At 38.2% G+C, this 20,450-nt stretch overlaps 1 protein-coding gene across 7 annotated transcripts in view; it reads left to right on the top strand.

Moving 5' to 3' along the window:
• TJP1 (tight junction protein 1) overlaps positions 1-20,450 on the top strand; it is a 198,656-nt gene that overhangs the window by 155,954 nt on the left and 22,252 nt on the right. For all 7 annotated transcript variants that reach the window (XM_040600239.1, XM_040600232.1, XM_040600234.1 and 4 more), the window contains 11 exons: positions 4,510-4,634; positions 4,848-4,950; positions 6,481-6,760; positions 7,343-7,446; positions 8,201-8,369; positions 8,731-8,875; positions 15,024-15,160; positions 17,573-17,678; positions 18,509-18,659; positions 19,192-19,300; positions 19,916-20,135. In XM_040600239.1, the coding sequence (XP_040456173.1) occupies positions 4,510-4,634; positions 4,848-4,950; positions 6,481-6,760; positions 7,343-7,446; positions 8,201-8,369; positions 8,731-8,875; positions 15,024-15,160; positions 17,573-17,678; positions 18,509-18,659; positions 19,192-19,300; positions 19,916-20,135 (1,649 nt within the window). The remainder of the gene's footprint in view (positions 1-4,509; positions 4,635-4,847; positions 4,951-6,480; positions 6,761-7,342; positions 7,447-8,200; positions 8,370-8,730; positions 8,876-15,023; positions 15,161-17,572; positions 17,679-18,508; positions 18,660-19,191; positions 19,301-19,915; positions 20,136-20,450) is intronic.

Here is a 20,450-nt window from a genome sequence, read left to right on the forward strand (position 1 = left end):
GAATTTATCCTTAGCACTGCGAAGAGGATTTAGGAGAGTGACTGCATATTTTGTTGTGGGGTTTTCGATTTTGCTTTTTTATTTGTGACATTCTTGTAGTGTTAGATTATCAAGCACGTGAGGTTATTTCAGTTTAGTTGGAAGGAAATGCATCCTGATCTCACTTATCCTCAAAGATATCTACAAGTTAATAGATTTGGAATAGGCTCGAAATGCCACTCTCAGTGGTTGTGGAATGTTTTCTTTGTGAGTTTTATCTGCTCTACTTGGCTGAGCTACAGAAGTGCTAGAGACCATCTACTGTCAGCCACACAAAAAACATTTTGAAGAGCTGGACTTGCTTTCTCTAGCGAGGCACACTAAAAAATCCCTCTGATTTTGGCGTAGCTGAGGGCAGTGAACTGGCTGTGAGTGATGGAATTAATGACATTTAACATGTACTGAACTACAGGGTAGGTGCAATTTAGGCCTCGTGTTGCTGGCTTCCTGTTTTATTGGTATGCTTGCAAAGCACCTGGGATTCACCAAACTTTTTTGTACATTCTGTCAGTATTTGCCCTCAGAAATGAGGCTAGACAAGTCATGGAAGAAACGGACCTAGAATAATTTTGTTGAAGACCTTAATAAGTCCCCCTGGGAGAGGCAAGGTCTGGAGTTGGTGTCAGCCTCGATCAACTCTTATCTCTGCCCAAGTACCTGCTTAATGGCAAGCAGATCTGTTGTCCCTCCCAGTGCCCCGAAGCAACTATGTAACTGTGGTTTGTTTTCCCATTTTAATTGGCTTTCATTAGTGGTATTTGATCAGAACTGCTTAAGGAGTAAGGACCACTAACTTCTATTAGAGTAGGTGATCAACAGTCTTAAAAATAGGGGGGAAATGAAAGTAGTTTGTTAGGTGGCTTGTGTGTTAGCAAAGATAAGTAGAATATTCTTGACTGCGTTTACTCCTACTTTGAGACTGATTTTTGTCTTGTTGGTAATTCTAGCACTGATAGTTTTGCTTTGTTTTAAGCCTGTGCTGTTCTCTACTATAACTCCATTGCTCCTGTATGTGGCAGAGTAGGATTCCTTTACCTCTCCTTGGCTTCCATAAAGGTAGCTGAAACTCTAAAACCAGAAAGCAGATTTAGTAGTAGTAATACAATTTTAGGGAAGTAGATACCATTTGTATGCAATTTCTTTCTGAAGCAAAAAAGCCACATTAGCAGGTACTATGTAAGGTATATATGTAGTCTACTGATTGGCTTTTTTAACATGTCAGTGTCTGAGGCATTAAACATTTTTAAAATGTTTCCCTGTTGTTATAGGAGGCTGTTAGTGATTTATAAACCAATGAATGGCAGTTCTGAAGTATTGTCACATACCTTGAAAAGATACATGTTTTGTTGTTTGAACATGTTTGGGTCCTGTAACGGCCCTTTAAAAAGGGGTTACTATGGTGTGTCAACCCTTTGGAAGTTGAGCCCTACAGAAGAGACCGGACTGCTTTACACAGGGAGTTCTTGTTGAAGAATGCAGCTTTGCTCGCTTCTTTTGGAGAGTTTCTTTCTATGACCTTTACTTTCCACAGATGTCATTTCAAATTGGGGACAGAGTATACTTAATCCCAGTAGTTGCAGTATACGTGTGTCAGTTCAGGCACTTTGATATGGGTCAAGCATCTGATTTTTATTTATTTATTTATTTTTAATCCATCTGCTTCAGCTATCTTAGAGAATCTGGAATGGAGCCTATAAGCAGTCCGACTGCTGTGATTTCCCACAGTAGTTGAATTCCAGTACTATTGTCAATAGATTTATTAGGAACTTTTTGGGGGAGGAGAAGCTTGAACTTCTAACCAAGAGGTTTTGGTCCCTTTCTTTACTGCATTTCCAATTTCCTGGAAGTGCTACTTAGCTCTTAAAAGATTGAGCCAGTCTCAAGTTCAGTTAAAAGTTTTTCAGGTAACAGTTTATCTTTCATTGAGAGAGCTTCTGTTTTTATATACTTAAGTGTAAAGAACTTTAAGGAGAAATGATACACTTCATAAATTGTGTGGGTTACTTCATACTTGGAACTCCAGTTCTGTGTGTCTGTGTCAGATGTTAACTCCTTCTCGCAAAGAACAGAAACCAGGTATGTACGTACCTTTCTGCTTCTCCCGTGCAGCCTTGCAGTACGGTTGGGTTTTTTTTGTTTGTTGTTTTGTTGTTGTCACTACAACATTGACAGGCGAATTTGATGTGGCAGATATTTTTTAAAAAAGCAATTTTAGATAAGATGCATGTTTATGTTATGTATAATTTGTAGTAATCAACATCTTACTATTTCCAGGCGTGTCTAGGAGCTTGGCTCAGTTTTCTGAAGGTAGTTCAGTTTATCATTTATCTCTCAAGACAAGGCAGGCAGCCGGGTAAAATGAAAAGTAGTAAGCTGAGATCTACTGGGAGGTTTCTTACTTGAGCTCTTAAATTTTAAAAAAGATTTGGGGTTTGATTTGAACTTTCTAATTTGTAGTATTTCTTTAGATTTCAATTTGTTATTAAAAGCCTTTATCTGACTTGTGGTCTCTTGACTGCTGTCTGTATATGAGACTGCATTGTTTCAGAACTTCTTGAAAAGAATAATGTTAAAGTATGAAACTAGTCATCTTAATATTGGTGATTTGGTTTGCAAATCTACTCTAAAGAAATAGTATGGCAAGCAGCAAGGTAAGGTTTACAGTGAGTTTCTGTATCGGCTGGCTTTAGTCTGATTATTGCATTTCTTTTAATGAGTGGAGAACTGTGAGAAATTTTTGTTTATGGTGTAAAAAAAGATAGAGACTTTAAATGAAGTTTGGCATAAATGTCTTTATCATCTCTCTCATCTCTTTCCTTCTCCACCCAAATATAGTGCAAACTAAATTCTGTTTGTTAGAGTAATAGAAAACTGAGAGATGAAGCAGTGGCATGAGAGGGGGGAAATATTACTGTGGTGAAAGGGGTTCTTGTTACATATTTTCATAGGCTATTATATATATTCTTTGTCGACTAATAAAACTGGAAGAACCTCAGCTCTGGTCATAAGTAGTTATTGTGATCCTTTAGACTTGTCGTCCTGCATGGCACAGGGTTTCACTTAGTAATTCTTGAATCCCAGCCATGATTTCTGGTTGATCTGGCTGGAATGTATCTTGAAAAGACGTCCAGTCATCCTTTAATGAATTAAAATGAAAGTTAAAGAAGCAGTGAGGTGTGCCCCTCCCCACTCCCCCACACTTGTTAGACCAACTTACTTTCTTAATATGTGTCAACAGTATTTGCTAACTGCTGAAACCAATTTGGGAACAGTGAATTACCAAATCTTTGTTTTAATACTGCGTGGTCATGTTCACTGCTTACAGGCTAAATCTGGACCATCCTTCTATGACCTCTATTTTGAGGGAAATAGGAAACAGGTTTTTTGAGCAGTAATTAATGTCTGAAAAGCTGAATGTCATGTGTCTTGCAGCCAGATGCAGACTGCTGTGTTGCTTCTGCTGTCACTGTAATGTTATGAAGCTCGTTGCTAAAGCTTGATGGTGTTTGTCAAAAAATCTGAAAAAGAAAGGAATAAGTCTGCCAGTAAGGAGTGTATGCTATGTGAAATGGAGAGGAGGAATTGACTGAAACTTGATCATTTCCATACAGTGACTGTATTTTGCAGTTGAAAATTTCAGAATAAGTTCTTGAGCAAAATAGAGCATTTAAATGGTAATGTCCTTCTGACGGTGTTTTCTGGACAGTGATGGAAGAGCTAGATAGTTTGCAAATCAGTCATATTTGTAATGTTTATTTCCCACCCTCACTGCTTCCAGGCAGAAGTGTAAGCATCACTGTTATAACCTGAAATACCTAACAGGAATAACTTTTCAGAGCCATTGACCTTGCTGTAGTGGCAGGTCACCCTAGAGGGAAAAGATTGAAGCAAATTACTTTTGTTAAGATGCAGATGATTTGCAAGTGCTGACAAGGTTTTGATGTATTTAATGGTACAAGTGATCTTGGTATTATTCCTAAGAACTGAGCCTGCAGTCATGCTGCTGTGTGCTGCGGTCCCGATGGCTGAGCTGAGCGAGGTCAGGCTGGGTAAATACCGTAATGGGAAACCTCAGCGAAAGTGTCGCAGGAAGCGATACTGGTCGGAATTGGTATCTCCACACAGTGGTACGGTAGTTGTGCTTACTGAAGATTGAGGTCTTACTGATGACCACCTGACACTCAGGCCATAAAAATGCAAGTGGGAACTCTTTAATATTTTTCTCTTGCGAGAGATTGGGTAGGCAGTCTGAAACTCTGCCTTCTAAAAGTGTATTATTTGTTTATTTATTATCTTACTTATTATCTCTGTCCTATTCTTGGATTGCATAGCATTGCATGGTTCATTGATCCTTCTTTCTTCCAAAAAGTTATGTTAATCCCATGGGACCTTTCTGTGTTTGACCAGGAATGCGAATTGTAACCATGTAAATATTAGAAAGTGAAAAATATTTCTTTTGTTACATTATAGGCCCCAGGATTTGGATTTGGTATTGCAATATCTGGAGGAAGAGATAATCCTCACTTTCAGAGTGGTGAGACATCAATAGTTATTTCTGATGTGCTGAAAGGAGGCCCAGCAGAAGGACTGCTACAGTAAGTGCCAGACTACACCTGGATTCTGATTTGGGGGCTTTCATCTTTGTCAGTGGTAGCTTAACCTCCCAGCTCTTTTGCCCTCGAGATACCTATCTGTAATTTGTGTAGTAGGTCTGTAATACAGATGGTTTGTTCAGGGACACTCGTTACCAGAATATTTTGCCTTGGCATAAAGTTTTTATACTGTGTGTTGTGATGTTTTCCATCTAGAGAAAATGACCGTGTTGCAATGGTTAATGGAGTTTCAATGGACAACGTGGAGCATGCATTTGCTGTTCAGCAGCTGAGGAAAAGCGGGAAGAATGCCAAAATTGTAAGTGAATGTCTTGAAGATACAAGCTTACTTACATTCCATAGTTATAGAGCAAAAGTGAAATGGTGTAATGTCTGCTATGAGATATGTGCATGATGCAAGGTACTTGAATAATATGTGCGATGCTTCAGGTTTAAGTGAGGATCATGATGTGTTTATCATTTGGGTCACTCAAGTTTTGTTGTTGTTTTTTTTTTTTTTTAAGTATGAATGATGATGTTTGGGTAGTGTGGCACTGGATACTTCAGACACCTTTTCTTTATGGTGAAGTTCTTCTCAGTTTGCCAAAAGCTCAATTTTCAGCTTTGTTTACTATTTCTTTGCTTTCTCGACTGCAATTCTATTAAGTTTTTCAGAGACTGGTACGTGCTTAAGGACTTTACCCAGTGTTCAGGCACTAACATAGTTCTTACACTCAGTAAAAAGTTGGCCACAATGAAGTATAATTATCTTAATTCCTGTAATTTTGTAGGCTTGTTCAGGGAGGTTGGCTTTTGAACTCTGCAAAACCATACAGGTCATCACTAAAGGGTAGTAATCTGGCTTTCTGTAGAAATTTGAGATTTATGTTACAAAAAATAGAACACAAATGCACAATGTTTAACAGTCGCTTAATTAAAAAAAACCCCAGACTTGTAGGGCTTGTAGAAAGGCTTTTGTGCTAGACAATTTTCTAGTACTCGTGTGCTTTGATACAGTTGTGAAAAAGTGTCATGGTTTGCATTTGTAGATTTAGCAATTCTTTAAAGCTTACACAAAACAAAATGGCAAGCTGTGCAGGGCTTTCAATATCTTGAGTATTTGGTATGTAGATTTATGTAGAGAAAGGCAATTAATGAAAACTTTATGGTATAACTTGGTTCAGATCTGTAACACCTAGCAAACAAATATCTAAACAGAATTGGGTCTTAATCTGGAAAAGCTGTTTACAATAGTGCCAGCCAACTTTGAACTTTCGATGGGAATTCTGCCTTTTCTCCGTGGCCTGCGTAAACATTGCTTTGGAAGATTGGAAGGCTTCAAATTTGAGGAGAATTACTGTCAATAACACACTGAGTATACAGTAGATTACATGTTAGCAAAAGACGTTTTTAGCAGTTGCCAGTAACTGATTTGTGGGTTTAAGCAAGCAAAGAGGGTGAGCATTCAGATATGCAGCTCTGTGAAGACAGAATATTATGTTATGCTACAATGGCTGTTATCCTTTCGCCACTTTTGCAGAAGTAAAAAAAAAAAAAAAAAAAAAAAAAAAAAAAAAAAACCCAAACAAAAAAAAACCACTAAAAGAACTTTAAAAACAAATACCCCCTGGGCCCCCCCAAAACAACCAGATTTCTGGTAATCTGTATTGACGAGTCTCCTGTATTCATTAATCGGATAGCATTTTACAATGAGGATGCAAGAATTTGAAGCGTTCACAAATACATCTTTATGTTGTCTTTTGAGTTTTGGGATTAACTTTATTTCAGACATTTAGTAACACCATTAGCATTACACAGCCAGAGGCTGATACCTACTGTTGGGTTGTAGACCATACGAAGGATGAAGAAAATTCAGATTCCAGTGGCTCGACCAGAACCCGAACCAGTGTCTGAAAACGAGGATGATAGCTATGATGAAGAGATACGTGATCCGAGAAGCAGCCGTGGTGGTCCTAGTGCCAACAGAAGGCACGAGAAGAGCTGGGTAAGAGATAGAAGTGCTAGCAGAGAAAGGAGCTTATCACCGAGATCAGACAGAAGGTCGGTTACTTCCAGTCAGCCTACAAAACCTACCAAAGTAACACTGGTGAAATCGAGGAAGAACGAAGGTAAGTTGTATGTAATTCTCGTTAAGACTTTTGCTGGTTTTTAAAGGCCAACTGCTTCAGTCAGCGTTGTGTTAAGGGCTTCGTGGACTGTATGAACAGAGCAGTTAACAGTTTGCTTGCATGTTTTACCAGTGGCTAGCTGAAAACTTAAAACTGCTGTTGTATTTCTGAGTGTTAATATTCCGAAGTACATGTGTTGAAGGGTAAAGTATTATATAGTGTAAACAAATCCCAGCTGTGCACCTGACATCTGGTAGCCAGTGGCTGCATACCTTCCGTACACTGTAGTTGAGTCTTCAGTGTCTGTCCTCTTTGAAAGAGGGAAAATTGTGGGTAGCATCTAAATTAAGTTATTGAGCAACAGCTGTAATTACAGGCAGAGTTAGAAAAGAGATTGATATAATGGTTAATCCATAGTGTAATTCCATTGCAGCCCTTCATGTGCCAAGTTCATTCTCCTCACTGTGTTTCCAGCGTAAAAATTGTGTAAAGCAGTGCTGTAAAACTTCAGATACCTCTCCTGCTTTTTTACTGCAGCTTCATCAGTTTTCTTTTTTTCTTTTCTTGCTGTTTTATATAAAGAGTATGGTCTACGGTTGGCAAGCCACATATTTGTGAAAGAAATATCACAGGATAGCTTGGCAGCGAGAGATGGCAATATTCAGGAGGGAGACGTTGTACTGAAGGTATAGTAAATGGTGGTGTGTGTTCAAGGGGAAAAAACTCATTGCTAAAACTGTTCTCAGAATTAGCTCTCTCTTAGTAGCATAGTTATGGTTAGTAGATGTGTAAATTTTTACTGAGTTATTTCAAAGATCAATAAACTTAAGTATGACTCAACCTCTCCAAGGAAAGGAAAATTACAAAGCCTCTTTGGTTTTTTGTTCTTTTTGGTATTATTCCCCAGGCCTTATTCAGACAAATAGTGTCGACTGTAAATGCATAATAGAAAACATTTGGGATCGTATGACACTTTGGCCCTACATGCTTAGTTATACAGTGTAATGTTTTGAAATTGTGCTGTTGAGCAACACGAGAACTTGCCTTCAGGTTAAATTTTGATTTTTGTAGAAATCAATATACCCAGGGGGTTTTAATTCATACTAACAATTTCTATTTTAAGATACTGCTGTAAATACGTTGGTGCAGAAAAACGTACCGTTCCTTACTCCACAGAGTATAGCGATGCTGGTTCAAAAAACAACTGAAAAATAATAGAAGTTTTGTATTAGTGGTAGAGGCTTTGTCTTTGAAAGATGAAAATAATTTTCTATATTATGTTATAGTTTGGATAAACCCAGTGGTATTCCATTGTATTGTGGCAATTGGGTAAATATCTCTAGCTGTTTCTAAATATCATCAGACAGAAACCCACTAACTTCCTGGAGACTCACTGTGTTTTTCAGTAAGTTTTTCTGCTCTTTTCTTATTCTGTTCCAGATAAATGGCACAGTGACGGAAAATATGTCCTTAGCAGATGCAAAAACACTAATAGAAAGGTCAAAAGGCAAGTTGAAGATGGTTGTTCAGCGAGATGAACGAGCTACGCTGTTGAATGTCCCTGATCTTTCTGACAGTATTCATTCTGCTAATGCTTCAGAAAGAGATGGTAAGTATAAATAAACTTGATTTCCAGAGGGAGGGAAGAATTCCCTGTTGTGAAGATGTGAAATACCTAAGTGGGCTGAGAGGGCGGGGAGGAGAAGAGTTTAGGAGTAGGGTTGTCGTGTGGGTAGATTCTTGTTTGAATGGGATTGAAATCCACACCTTCAAAACAGTGGAGAAAAAGAAACAGTTCCCGTTCTTGCAATTGTTCTTTTCAGGGATATGAAGTGTAGTTGTTTTAAAATAATAAACATAGATTTAACATCTTCATAAAAATTCTCTGCAAAAGCTTATTTCCATTTAAGCAGGTCATACCACCATTTTAATTACAATCATTTCATGAAAAAACAACTTTTATTTAACAGACATTTCAGAAATTCAGTCGCTGGCATCAGATCATTCCAACCGATCACATGACAGGCCCCGCCGCAGTCGTTCACGATCTCCTGACCAGAGGTCAGAGCCTTCAGACCATTCCAGACATTCTCCACAGCAACCCAGCAACGGCAGGTGATGGCAGCATTGTATTATTTTTAAATCAACTATTTAATGTGACATATAAGTTGTAGGAGTGCTTGGATTTATACAGTGTGACAAATGCGATGCAGAACTATGGTAGTAGTGATACAACATTCTTTCTAAAGAGATGCAGCTGATAATGATCCAAATTTTCCTAGACTTCAGTAACCTTAGAGCATGGTTGTATGAATGACAATGTAAGTCTGATATTAATTATATATTATTAGAAGCATATGCAATTATATTTTCATTTTAGAAAGCAGTTAGCTGCAAGGATATTTAAGATGACAAGTAGCACAGTTCCTATTGAATGTCCAACTTGCATAAACTTGTTGAAATCTTGCTTTATTTAGGCATAGGCTTTTGTGTTTTCTTCACTGTCTTTCTTTGAAAGTTATCTGATGTTTCTGAATATATTTAATTCCTACAAAATAAGGCATCTTGCACAGCAGATTCGGCTTTTGGAGTGTAGTTTTTACTGTTTCAACTTGGTAGTGGGACATGCACGATGATTGTGAAGTAGGTAAGTAATTTTATATGAATTCAGAGAGAAGTAATCTGTTGTGTGGTTTGGATTTTTTTCTTCCGTGTGAAACGTTAGTCTTGCATAATGTAATTCCATCCTGGTTTGCATTTCTGCAGTTCGGAATGGACATTTTAATTTACTGGAGTAGAATTTCAATGTTGGTTTTTAGATTCTACTAAATATTTGTAAGAGAGAAGTTTACCTTTGAGTGATCATAGGTGATGGAGCAAAAGCTAGAATTGATCTGTGGCATATTCAAAGTTCAGAGCCTTTATCTGAAGACTTCTAGATGCTGTCAAAAATTCTGAAAAGCAAGTTGCGGCTGGCTGTTCCATGAAACTGGGATATGCCTGATTGGTTATTAATAACATTTTGTTTGTCCAGGGGAAAATAGCATACCTTCAAGGTTTTTAGAGTCTTTTTAAGGGTTGGCAAAATTGCAAGATAGATATTACCTGCATGTAAACTTAGTTGGTGTTATGGATTACAGGCATTTTTGCTGTTCTTCCATGTATGTTGTTTGGAGGGATCACAAGGCATGGTTTTTTTTTGAAGTATGAACCCCATATTACTGGGAAAAACTGAAAAGCTGGGTCCCAGATGCAGGGATTTAGTTGTGAAGGTTGTGAGGTCTCTGTCAGATTTAAATTTTAAAACCTTTATTTCTTGACATGCATTTCTGATGCAGTGTGAAAAGAGCTTGTGGAGGGATGAACAAAAACAAAAAAATCCATCAAAACTGAAACTATGACTGACTTACCTAGTGTTAGTGCTTTCCGGTCCTATTACAGTGGTTTAGGTAGATGGTCTCTTCCTCCCTATGGACTACGCTGTCAGAATTAAATCCTTCCTGAGAAGGAACTTTGAAGTTATCTCCACTCTGAATGCATCCGCTATATCTACTTTATGAGCAAGAGCTACCTTGGCATGGATTGACTTCCTGTTGGCCGTGTCCCTTTCAAGATCAGAAAATCTGGGCCCTGAGCCGCGTGAAGAAAAGCACGTTAAAAGCAAGTTCTTTTTGTAGTGGTTATGTGTGCAAGTTCAAATCTACTATAGGATCATATTAGCTGCAGCTGATTCATTTTGTAAAATTCGGTGGAAAATTGGAAGGAATAATAAGCTTGAGAACAACAAGCTGAGGAAGAAAAGGTGCAAAAAGTCTTCAAACTGAGCTTCAGGAGGACATGAAAAATGTATTGAAGATAATGAGTCCTTATTTAGACAGTGTTCTGCCAATTGTTTGTATGTTAATGAGGAGAGAGACTGACCCTTAGGTGTGCACTGGCATACAGGAATCTGCCAACAGACTTGCATCACTCCTGCTTCGGGGTCTGTCAGGGTCTTCATGTTGTCCATCTTTCACTGTTCCATAGTGGTATGGATGCCGGTGTGCCGGCAGTCTTCCTGGATATAGAATTTCCACAAACACTGCAGTTTGAACGTTCTGTCAAAGCATTAAATAGCACTTTAGTTTTCTTTAGTCCAGAGGAAGTTCCCAGATGTCTCTTGAACAGGCTTTCTAAAACTCAGATTCTAGAACACGTTCGTCTTAATTTACTAATAAAAAGGACTATCCTTTTGTGGTTTTTCACTTGCAGAGGATTGCAAATTACCCATCGTTGGTCTTGAAAAGAATACAGAGAATGAATCTTAAAAGTCTTCAGGTATAGCTGTGGAGACTTGCAATATTTATAGCCAGCTGGTGCTGAATTGGGTACCAAGTGAAATAGGTATGTTCTGGCTTTGAGGAGGAGCTCAAAGTTTTAAAGGTTAAGTATAGTTTTAGGAGATGCATGTAATATTAAAGATATGCAGAACAACAACTGTTCAGACAAAGGAAAAATGAATCTTAAACACAGAATATTGGATTACAGAGTTGCCTTGTGTTTAATCTTTATGTTTAATGTTAAGAGCTGTATTTAAAAAGCTAGAATGAGCAAAGAGGACCCTGCATGCTGAGTTGGAGAGTACTTCACGGGGGAGCTATCACATATATCCTTTCTTACCTGTCTGGTCTTACTGCTGGCAGTAACAAGTTGTTGGACTAGATAAGCTTTTGGTGTGACCCATCCTGAAAAGTGGCATTTCTAGCTGGGTGCTGGCGAGCCTGCCAAATTACAGCTCTGGGCTGCCCTTTACCAGCTGAAAACCCCCACTTGGAAACATTTTCCTCTGCTGCCTTCCTCACCTTGCTGCTGGAATAGCAAAAACATTTTCTGATGTTCTTAACACTTCAACCCCAGCAGGAAAGGTGTGGTAGCTTGAAGAAATACCTGTAGAGGTCATCGTCGTTTCTAGAAGGATAAGGCTGACTTCTGTAATACAGCTGTCAATTTATACATAGCGTGAGACACTTGTTCTGTCCATTTTCAAAACAAGTTGAAAAACTGGAGTATAGGACAGAAATCAACCCTCTTTTGGCTGTACATAGGAAGATGGCTCTTGGCTCTTACTATCTTCTTGTGCTCAACAATCTGAGATGTGCTAAAACCCCACTTTTGGAAAGAGCCTGCGTGTTCATGTTTTCCAAAACTTTTTCTGTGCAAACAAAAACTGTTGTTGCAGATAATCTTTTTTTTTTTTCTTCCCCCTTCTGAATCAATAGCTATAGTTGATGGCACTAGTGTTTGTAGCTGACTGCATTTTGTGACTGAAGGTTATTTAAAAATGGTTGTGCTAGGCGTAACTTAACAAAAATAAAGGGGGGGAGGGGAGGGGAAGTGATGTAAAGGAGGGTCTGACACAGCACAGATGTGAAGCAGCGCACACAGTGGACAACGTGTCTGTCTCTTGGGAAGTGCAGCTGACAGTTTCTAGCAAGTTTCCATCACCTAGAACCAGTGACAGCATCAAGTTGTTTCCTGTATCATCTCGCAATGTGAAATACTCAGTGCTTACTGGACAATTTAGGCAAAATCAAGAAAAATTCTACTCTCTTGCTGTTCTGACTTTTTTCTTCCTTTTTGTTCTACCACAGTTGTGTTTGTCAGCTTTTTCCCATTTAAACTTTGCTGTCTTACATGGAGTAGAACTGCTTCTGCAGGCATTTCAGTTGCAGGGTGTTTGCCTGCATGCATAGCAGTAGCCCAGTCTAGAAGCAAACACTTCAGGTGTTTACCCGACTGTATTTCATGCGATGCTCTCAGTGTCTTGTTTTAGTTACTGAGAGCTGTTTTCTTCCATATTGATGCTCTTTTATGATACACGCAGGTGTAAAAGCAGCATAAAATTACAGGGGTTTTGGACTCTGTGGAGAGGAAACGTAAGATTAACTTTGTGTAGTAACTGCAGTATTTTTTTGCTTTATTTTTAAAGCAAAACAGACCCTACTTTTTTGGAATGATGCTTCTGTTAAGTGTTAGGAGATGATTGGAAATGGATAGAGAGGGCTCATGGGGAAACCTTCTGTAATATCTCATTAACTAGTGCTCATTACCCAAAAATCTTTGGATGATGAGGGGAATTAGTTTACTGTAGGACTTTTGTTTGTGAGACACTTAGTATGCATTTAAACCGCTAAAAGTGTGTGTCTGTTTTAACAAGCCAGGAACTATTTTCCAAGGAATGAGGAATCTAGTCATATTTTCAGTCTAGGGCTGGACTTAAAATACATAAGCTTTTTAGCTTACACGCTTAATTTTATGTACAAATGAAAATATGCTGGAAATCTGAAAGAAGAAAAAAAATTTTGTTGTTGAAGTTTTGGAATAAAGTAGAAAGACAAATGCTGTTTTCATTTTGCTAGACGTAATGGTTTTAGCATCATTTTAATCAAATCCGGAAGCCCCCCAAAAGGGGTTTATCTGAATAGAAAAGGCACAAATAAGGATTTTAAAGATTACTATACTTGGTTTTGCCAATGACTTAACAAGATGGTTGCTTACAGTGCAATGGTGCCTGTGTCTCCCCAGATTGTTGTGGTGGTTGCTGTATTGTTCTGTATTCTGGGGTTTTTAAGCGTCCTTCAGGCACATAGTTTTGAAACTGGCAGAAGAAAGTACTGAAAAGTCTTAGTGTATCTTGGCTGAATAGCTGAGCTTTGTGATGTTTCAAACTTCACATTGCTTCAGGAAAGCATATTCTGATTGTATTTAGATGTTTACCATTTTATTTTCTCATGCGTCTTGAATGAGTAGATTTGCCGGGGTTGGTTTTCTGAAGTCATACTTCCAACTCTCAAAGTATAGGTTCTGATTAAAATAAACAGCCTTCACTCGTATAATGGATTTTTTTTATACACTTGTATTTTATGTAAAATGATACTTATTATTGCCTAGTAGCACCATCTAGCTGTTGGTAGTGAAAAACTTTTCTTTTTTCCCCCCAATACAGATCTCTCCTTTATGAGAGGAGATGGGCTTGCACCTACTGACCAAGCTGTTGTTATCTTTGAGGAAGTACCTTTTTTCCTCTTCTTGGCAATTCAGTCTGATATTATATAAAAAGCTGTGATTTGTGTCAGTCTTCTTTCAGATACTTTTTATGTCCTTGCTTATTTGCCAGCTCTCAGGAATTGAATAGATATTTTGAGCATCTCATGGTTATTTTAATTCTTTTTAGAACGTACATGCTCTGGAATTAAGACTTTCTTTTTGGTATATTGATCTGGTTTTGGTTTTTTCAGCTAATTATTAATGTCCATCTGCTCTGACCCTTTGAAATTATTTACTAATCAACAGATAGCAGTGTAACAGTCTTATTTCAACATACAGCACGTCTTCTGTTGAGTACTGCTGTGGTACAGCTCGTAGCTGTACCTCTATATAACAGTATAAAAATACCTGATCTCTTGAGCTCTAAAGGTATAGAAATTATGTTTTTTTGTGCTTTAGTTGTCATCATTTAAAGAATGACAACAGATTTCTGCTTTTTTTTTAACTTGTCATATATGCCTTTGTTTTACACTGTAAGCATGCATAGGAAATGCATAAGAAGCACTGAGTTGTCTTTTTACTCAAATACGTGGGTGACTGAGTGTATGAGAAGCACTCCTGTTGTGTAATAGCTGTGGGTTGAAGGCTTCATCCTTTCTGAAGACTGTGAAATCGGGGCATGTTTGTGCTTTGCCTTTCATCTCTGCAAAAACCCACGAAGAGCCAAACCGGCAGCACTTGTGTTCCAGGGCAGCTACCACACAAAGGAACTGATAAATTAGCTTGATTGCAATGAAGCTTAAGAACTAAGTCTAAAAATCCATGATTTCTACAGGGAAGGGTGAGAAAAAGACCACTGTAACTGCTCTTCTCCTCTTCTTCCCTTTGCTTCTCAGTTTCTTACATAGCTTCCAATGTACAGCCCGTGTGTACAACTTCTGTGCTTGTAGCAGAGAGCAGTCTGTTTCACCATGACCACTTTCTTTCTAAATAGCCATATCTAAAGAAGTCTTTTTATTGATGTGAAGTTAGGGACAGAATGCTTGGATTAAGAAATGAAAAGAATATTATTAATAATGTGATAGCCAAAGAACAAAACCTTGTTAAATAGTAATTGGTAATTCTTTACCCACCAAACCTGAACTTTATGAATGAAAGGATTTATTCTTCAGTCTTAGTAGACCAAGGTCACAGAAACATTTCTATATGCGGAGTGGGATCTTTCTTTCTAATACAGTCATCGAAGCAGAGAAGATGAGAGAGTAACTAAACCAGGAGCTGTCTCTACACCTGTAAAGAATGCAGATGATATTTCTAAAACTGTAGAAGAGGTGGCAGTTGAAAGAACTGAAAAACAAACTCCACCACTACCAGGTAAAGACATTAAAATGTATTATGCATGTTGTTGAGAATGGATGACTGGTAAAGACTTCATGCCATCGCGTATTTGTGGGATGATTTTTTAAAGTCTTGGAACAGTCCAAGTCCTAGTTACTTCTATTTCTGTATATGAACAGTCTTTGGAGCCGTAACCCTATTTATGTCTTACTAGAGTTTTGGTCCTGAAAACCTAAGCTGTGGGGTCTGCCCATTATCTGGGGGTTGAACTTTAGTGTTTAGGGCTGTATTTATAGATGATGGTTGTAAAGAGGTTTGTCCTGATTTCTCAAGCAAGGTTAAAAGTGTCATTTCTTTTTTGAGCGTCGAGCAGTAGACTGGTTCTTATGGGTTGCTCTAGCAGACTGTATTTAAACAGGATGGTGTCAAGCCTGTTGAGAACTACTGTTCCTAAGACCCAACTCAGAACACCCTGAAATACTTTGTTACTGTAGCACTTAGAACTCAGTCATGGACTAAGCATTTTAACAAGTGCAGTCCAACTCATAAAACCAGAACAAAATCTTCCTTTTTTTTTCCAGAGGGAATGGTAAGCTAAATGGCACCAGATAAAAAAGATAAAAATGGCTTTTATCTTTATGGTATAAAGAAAAAACATAAGATGATACCATGACAGGACACTCTTCTGGGCAGGCTGACTTAGAAGATTTGTTTTTGTTTACAGAATGAGGCACTTAATTATAAGTGTAGAAAGAGGAGCTGTGCAGATGGTTCAAAGGCTGGGTAGAATGAGAAAAGGTACATTCCAGCTTGAAAATATTTGTGTATTTAGGAATGAGCAGTGATGCTTCTGCAAGTAGTATTCAGTAGCTCAGTGAAGAATTGGAAGAGTTACAATCTTGATAGACTCTGGAAGATCTTGAAAATTACAGCATTAGGTTTTCTGATGCAGCAGCCATTCATAAAAATATTGTCATTGTCAAAACACCTTTTGTAGTGGTGTTAAGAAAAAATGCAAATGAAGTAAGTTGGTATTTGCCTGGATAGAAGAAGGATGTAGCAGTGAGATTAGAAAGATGAATTTTGTAGTTCTGTAAGACGCTGAAGTTTAATACTTGGCATAATAGAAAGCCAGCCAGGATAGGAGATCCTTGAGGTGGTTCTTAATCCAAAGTAATATACTAACGATTGGTTTGAGGGACTGGCAAGCAAGTAATAAGTACTGTGGGGATTTTGTTGGTTAGAGGAGAAGAAGAAATGTTCTGTTGTTGGGTGCGTGGGAAGAGGCACATGGAAACATTTAGTTTGGATGGGAGGAGATGTAGGCCAGTACATAAAGATAATGTTTAAACTTGTGTCTGCAGATAAAAATAACTTGCTGTAATATATAGTCTGAAATTAAAAGGTGCAATAAAGGGTATAATCCTTTAACAGCCTCACAGAAAGCTCTAGGGAAATGAGGATCTTGCAAAGACTGTAATGAAAATGTGGTTAGAAAAGTAGTTGGCAGATTCTGTGGCAGTTTGCTGATTAGACTTAAGAGCAAGACAACTGTCACGGTTGATTGTGTCAGAGGAGGATGGAAGGAGAGTATTTGTTCAAAGAGCTCATCAGAGGCTTAGGCCAGGAAAGGGCTGTCAAAGACTTACAGTAACACAGCATTTTCCTTTATGGTAGGGACAAAAGGCACATTAGAAAAGGCATTATTACCAAAGTGTCTGAAATTCCCAATTTCAAACTAGTCTATTCAGTGATTTGAAAGGAAGACAGCACAGTTGTTGGGAAGATCCGGGATATCAGACAGCTTGAAGCCAGTCTAATTTGAAATAACTTTTTTTAAATGTGCAGAGATAAGGCTTAAATACAAATTCTTTTATCCATGACCAACCATGAAGCGGAGAAGAGCCCCTGTTAGTATTCGTTACTGAGGGGAGACTGCAGTGGCTGTTTCTTCCCAGTGACTCTAGGGAATCTGTGCAGCAGAGCCATAGTAAGTGCTTATCTTTAAAAACCACCGAAGTATTGAAATCTGCTGACCTCAAGGTATGCAGCAGCAGTTCAAGTGGGTTTTGGTATTTTTGTTTCAAAAATTGAGTTCTTGAGGGAAGAGAGCCAATGGAAAACAAAGATGTTAGATAAATTAAGGTGAGAAACAGCAGGGTTGAAAGTGGTCATGTGAGCATGAAGTCTTCTAGTTCTTGTTGTTTTATGTTGTACAGAGGAAGTTGTGTGATTTTTACTGAAGTAATAATTAGGCCAGTAATCATACTGCTTTCAATGGCATGGTGAGAGCATCTTCTGTTGTTGTAAGTTTCTAATATTTAACTAAGTGGATTTAAGTGGCGTAGAGGAAGGCTACTGAAAAAGTCATTAAGCTCTTAAGTTAGCTTTACTTTCTTATCTTTACATGACCAAATGGACATTTGAAATCTTCTGATATTTTAATAGAACCAAAGCCAGTGTATGCACAAGGAGGTCAGCCAGATGTGGATTTACCAGTCAGTCCATCTGATGGTCCCTTACCCAATTCAACTCATGAAGATGGAATGCTTCGGTAACGTAACGCTGAACTCTATCTGGATCTGCCTGGCCCTTGAGCAAACCAAGTTTTTATCCAGGGTGATGAGCAACCTGTATAAGTGGTCTGTTGTGAAGTCCAATATGATGTCCTGACACTTCTGTACAGAAATATTAGAATGATGACTTTAGGTTTATTCCTGAGCCTTGGTGGCACTTGCATTGTGTAATATACCGTTTAAGAGTCTGTTAATATACTACGGAAATGAGCAGTTACAATGATCAACTGGTGAGAAGAATTTGCAGTGTTTCTTTCTCCCTGGGCATCCCCACCCCCTCCTGTCCTGTCCTCATCTCCAGAGAGAGGAGACAATACGGTAGCATATTACTTTCCTTTCCTAATAATCAGAGAGCAATGAATGAAGGTCACTGCAAAAATGTGCAAAGTCATAGCGTGGAAAAGAGTCTACTTCAACTGGGATCTCCTTTACGGGCATTAGTGTACATGAGAATAGATTCTAGTTTGTTTTCATCTCAATCTCTTTAGAGCCAAAATAGACCTGTATGTCAGCACAGCTCTTTAAAAGGAAGGATGTTTTTGGAGGGGAGTGTCAAAATGACTCACTTAAATCAATGTGTGAGCATAAGACAGACAAACCCCCTAAACAAGTAAATACAGGTGGGTTTTTTGAATTGCTGCTAATGTGTTCTAATGCTGTGGTTGGTAAGCAGTTAATGGAATGCATAGCATAATATTCTCTAATTGAAATGATAGGCAGATTAGTTCTTAGCATAAAATAACCTGATAAATTTGAGACTGAGCACATGCTATTATCCCTCTAAGTGGAATATCTTCTAAACCTCCAGGCCAAGCATGAAACTGGTAAAATTCAGAAAAGGAGACAGTGTGGGCTTGCGACTAGCAGGTGGCAATGATGTTGGCATATTTGTAGCTGGCGTTCTGGAAGACAGCCCTGCAGCGAAAGAAGGATTAGAGGAAGGGGACCAGATTCTCAGGGTATGTCAAAACCAATGACAATACAAGTGCTTTGTTGTACCGAAGTAGGTTTTCTTTCTGCAGATTGTATATATTGCCTTTGTAGTTCATACAGGGTTTTTTTGTATGTACTTAGTAGATAACTTAATAGCAGCAAGATCTCCTGTTACTGTGCTGTTGCTAGGATGGTCAGGAAGTTTTACATCCAATTTCTTAGACTAACTCAGTTGATGAAGTTGTTACGGTTTTTTGACTGTTGGGTCACTAAATTGTCAGAGGACTGTGTGTGTTACTGATGTTTATAGGTGATCCATAATATTGATCTAAAGAATATAAAATGAACCTGTTACTCTGGAAGCTATGCTTTTATCAAGAAATAAAGTGGGACTATTTAGAGGTACAAGAGGCATCTTGGGATACATGCACTTGATGTGTGTGTATGAAACAATTAAAAAAACGTTTGCAATAAGTTGATTTAGATTTCACATTGTATAGTTAAATCTGTGTTATAATGTTGTGTGCTACATCAAATTGATTACTTCATTGATACCAGGTAAATAACGTAGACTTCACAAATATCATCAGAGAAGAAGCTGTCCTTTTTTTGCTTGATCTTCCTAAAGGCGAAGAAGTAACCATTTTGGCACAGAAGAAAAAAGACGGTAAATATTTGTATATTGAGAGCAATGTAGTAGACTGGAACAATGTAAAAAGTGCAGTAAATTATGACTAACTTCTGGCTTGCAGGAAATTGGCATCTTACGAAGGCTAAGTTCATTTGGCTTTGGGATAGGTTACTACTACAAATGGACTAGAGATTGATATTGTAATAGCGCACCTCACCTGCCCCCAGGCAAACAGAAACCCGCCAGAAATAACCCCTAGCATCTGTTGGAGCTATTGGCATTAAACGTTGAGGAGAGCAGGAGACTCTGTTGTAGTTACGCCGCTGAAAATGAGCGATTGCACTGATGTGCATGCACGCGCAAACTTCATCCGAGCAAGATTCATTCCTTCCAGGGGAACTGAATTAAGCTTGCACTGGCACCAAATTTTTGACCATGAAAGTCGAATTTATGTTGGTACAGTTTGCTATTAATAGTTACGCTGCTTAAAATAGAGTAGCTCTAAGAAATGAAGGCTTCTCAAATTAATATTGTGTATTTAATACAAGGAGAATTAAGGTGTGGCCCTGCTTTGAGTAATTCTTGTGAGCATTAGGATTTCACGTGAACGTACATAACATTTTATTTTGGGGTTTCTTTTTCTTTTCTTAGTTTATCGTCGCATTGTTGAGTCTGATGTAGGGGATTCTTTCTATATCAGAACTCACTTTGAATATGAAAAGGAATCTCCTTATGGATTAAGTTTCAACAAAGGTGAAGTGTTCCGGGTGGTAGACACTCTGTACAATGGCAAACTAGGTTCTTGGCTGGCAATTCGAATTGGCAAGAATCACAAGGAAGTTGAAAGAGGTATCATACCTAACAAAAACAGGTACGATCTTAAAATACTTCAGTTGCTGTTTTACAGCTACAATTTTAAATTCTCTAACTGTATAATGAATTATTGGACTTGTCTGCAGGATGCTAGTTTATAGAACTGGTACAGTCAGAAAAAGTGACAAAGCGTTAAAACAAATGGAAGTTAAATATCTGATCTGTGGATTTGCTTTTGACACTTGCACAGTCCACAAAAAAAACCCTAAAACTTTCTTTCCAATACAGGAGACAAGGTGTAGTAGAAAGCCTCAGAAATGTGTTATCAGCCTCAGGAATTCAATCTTGTACTTCCTGATAGAGAAACAGCAAA

This window comes from Falco naumanni, chromosome 7, assembly GCF_017639655.2.
Source record: "Falco naumanni isolate bFalNau1 chromosome 7, bFalNau1.pat, whole genome shotgun sequence".
NCBI lineage: Eukaryota > Metazoa > Chordata > Aves > Falconiformes > Falconidae > Falco > Falco naumanni.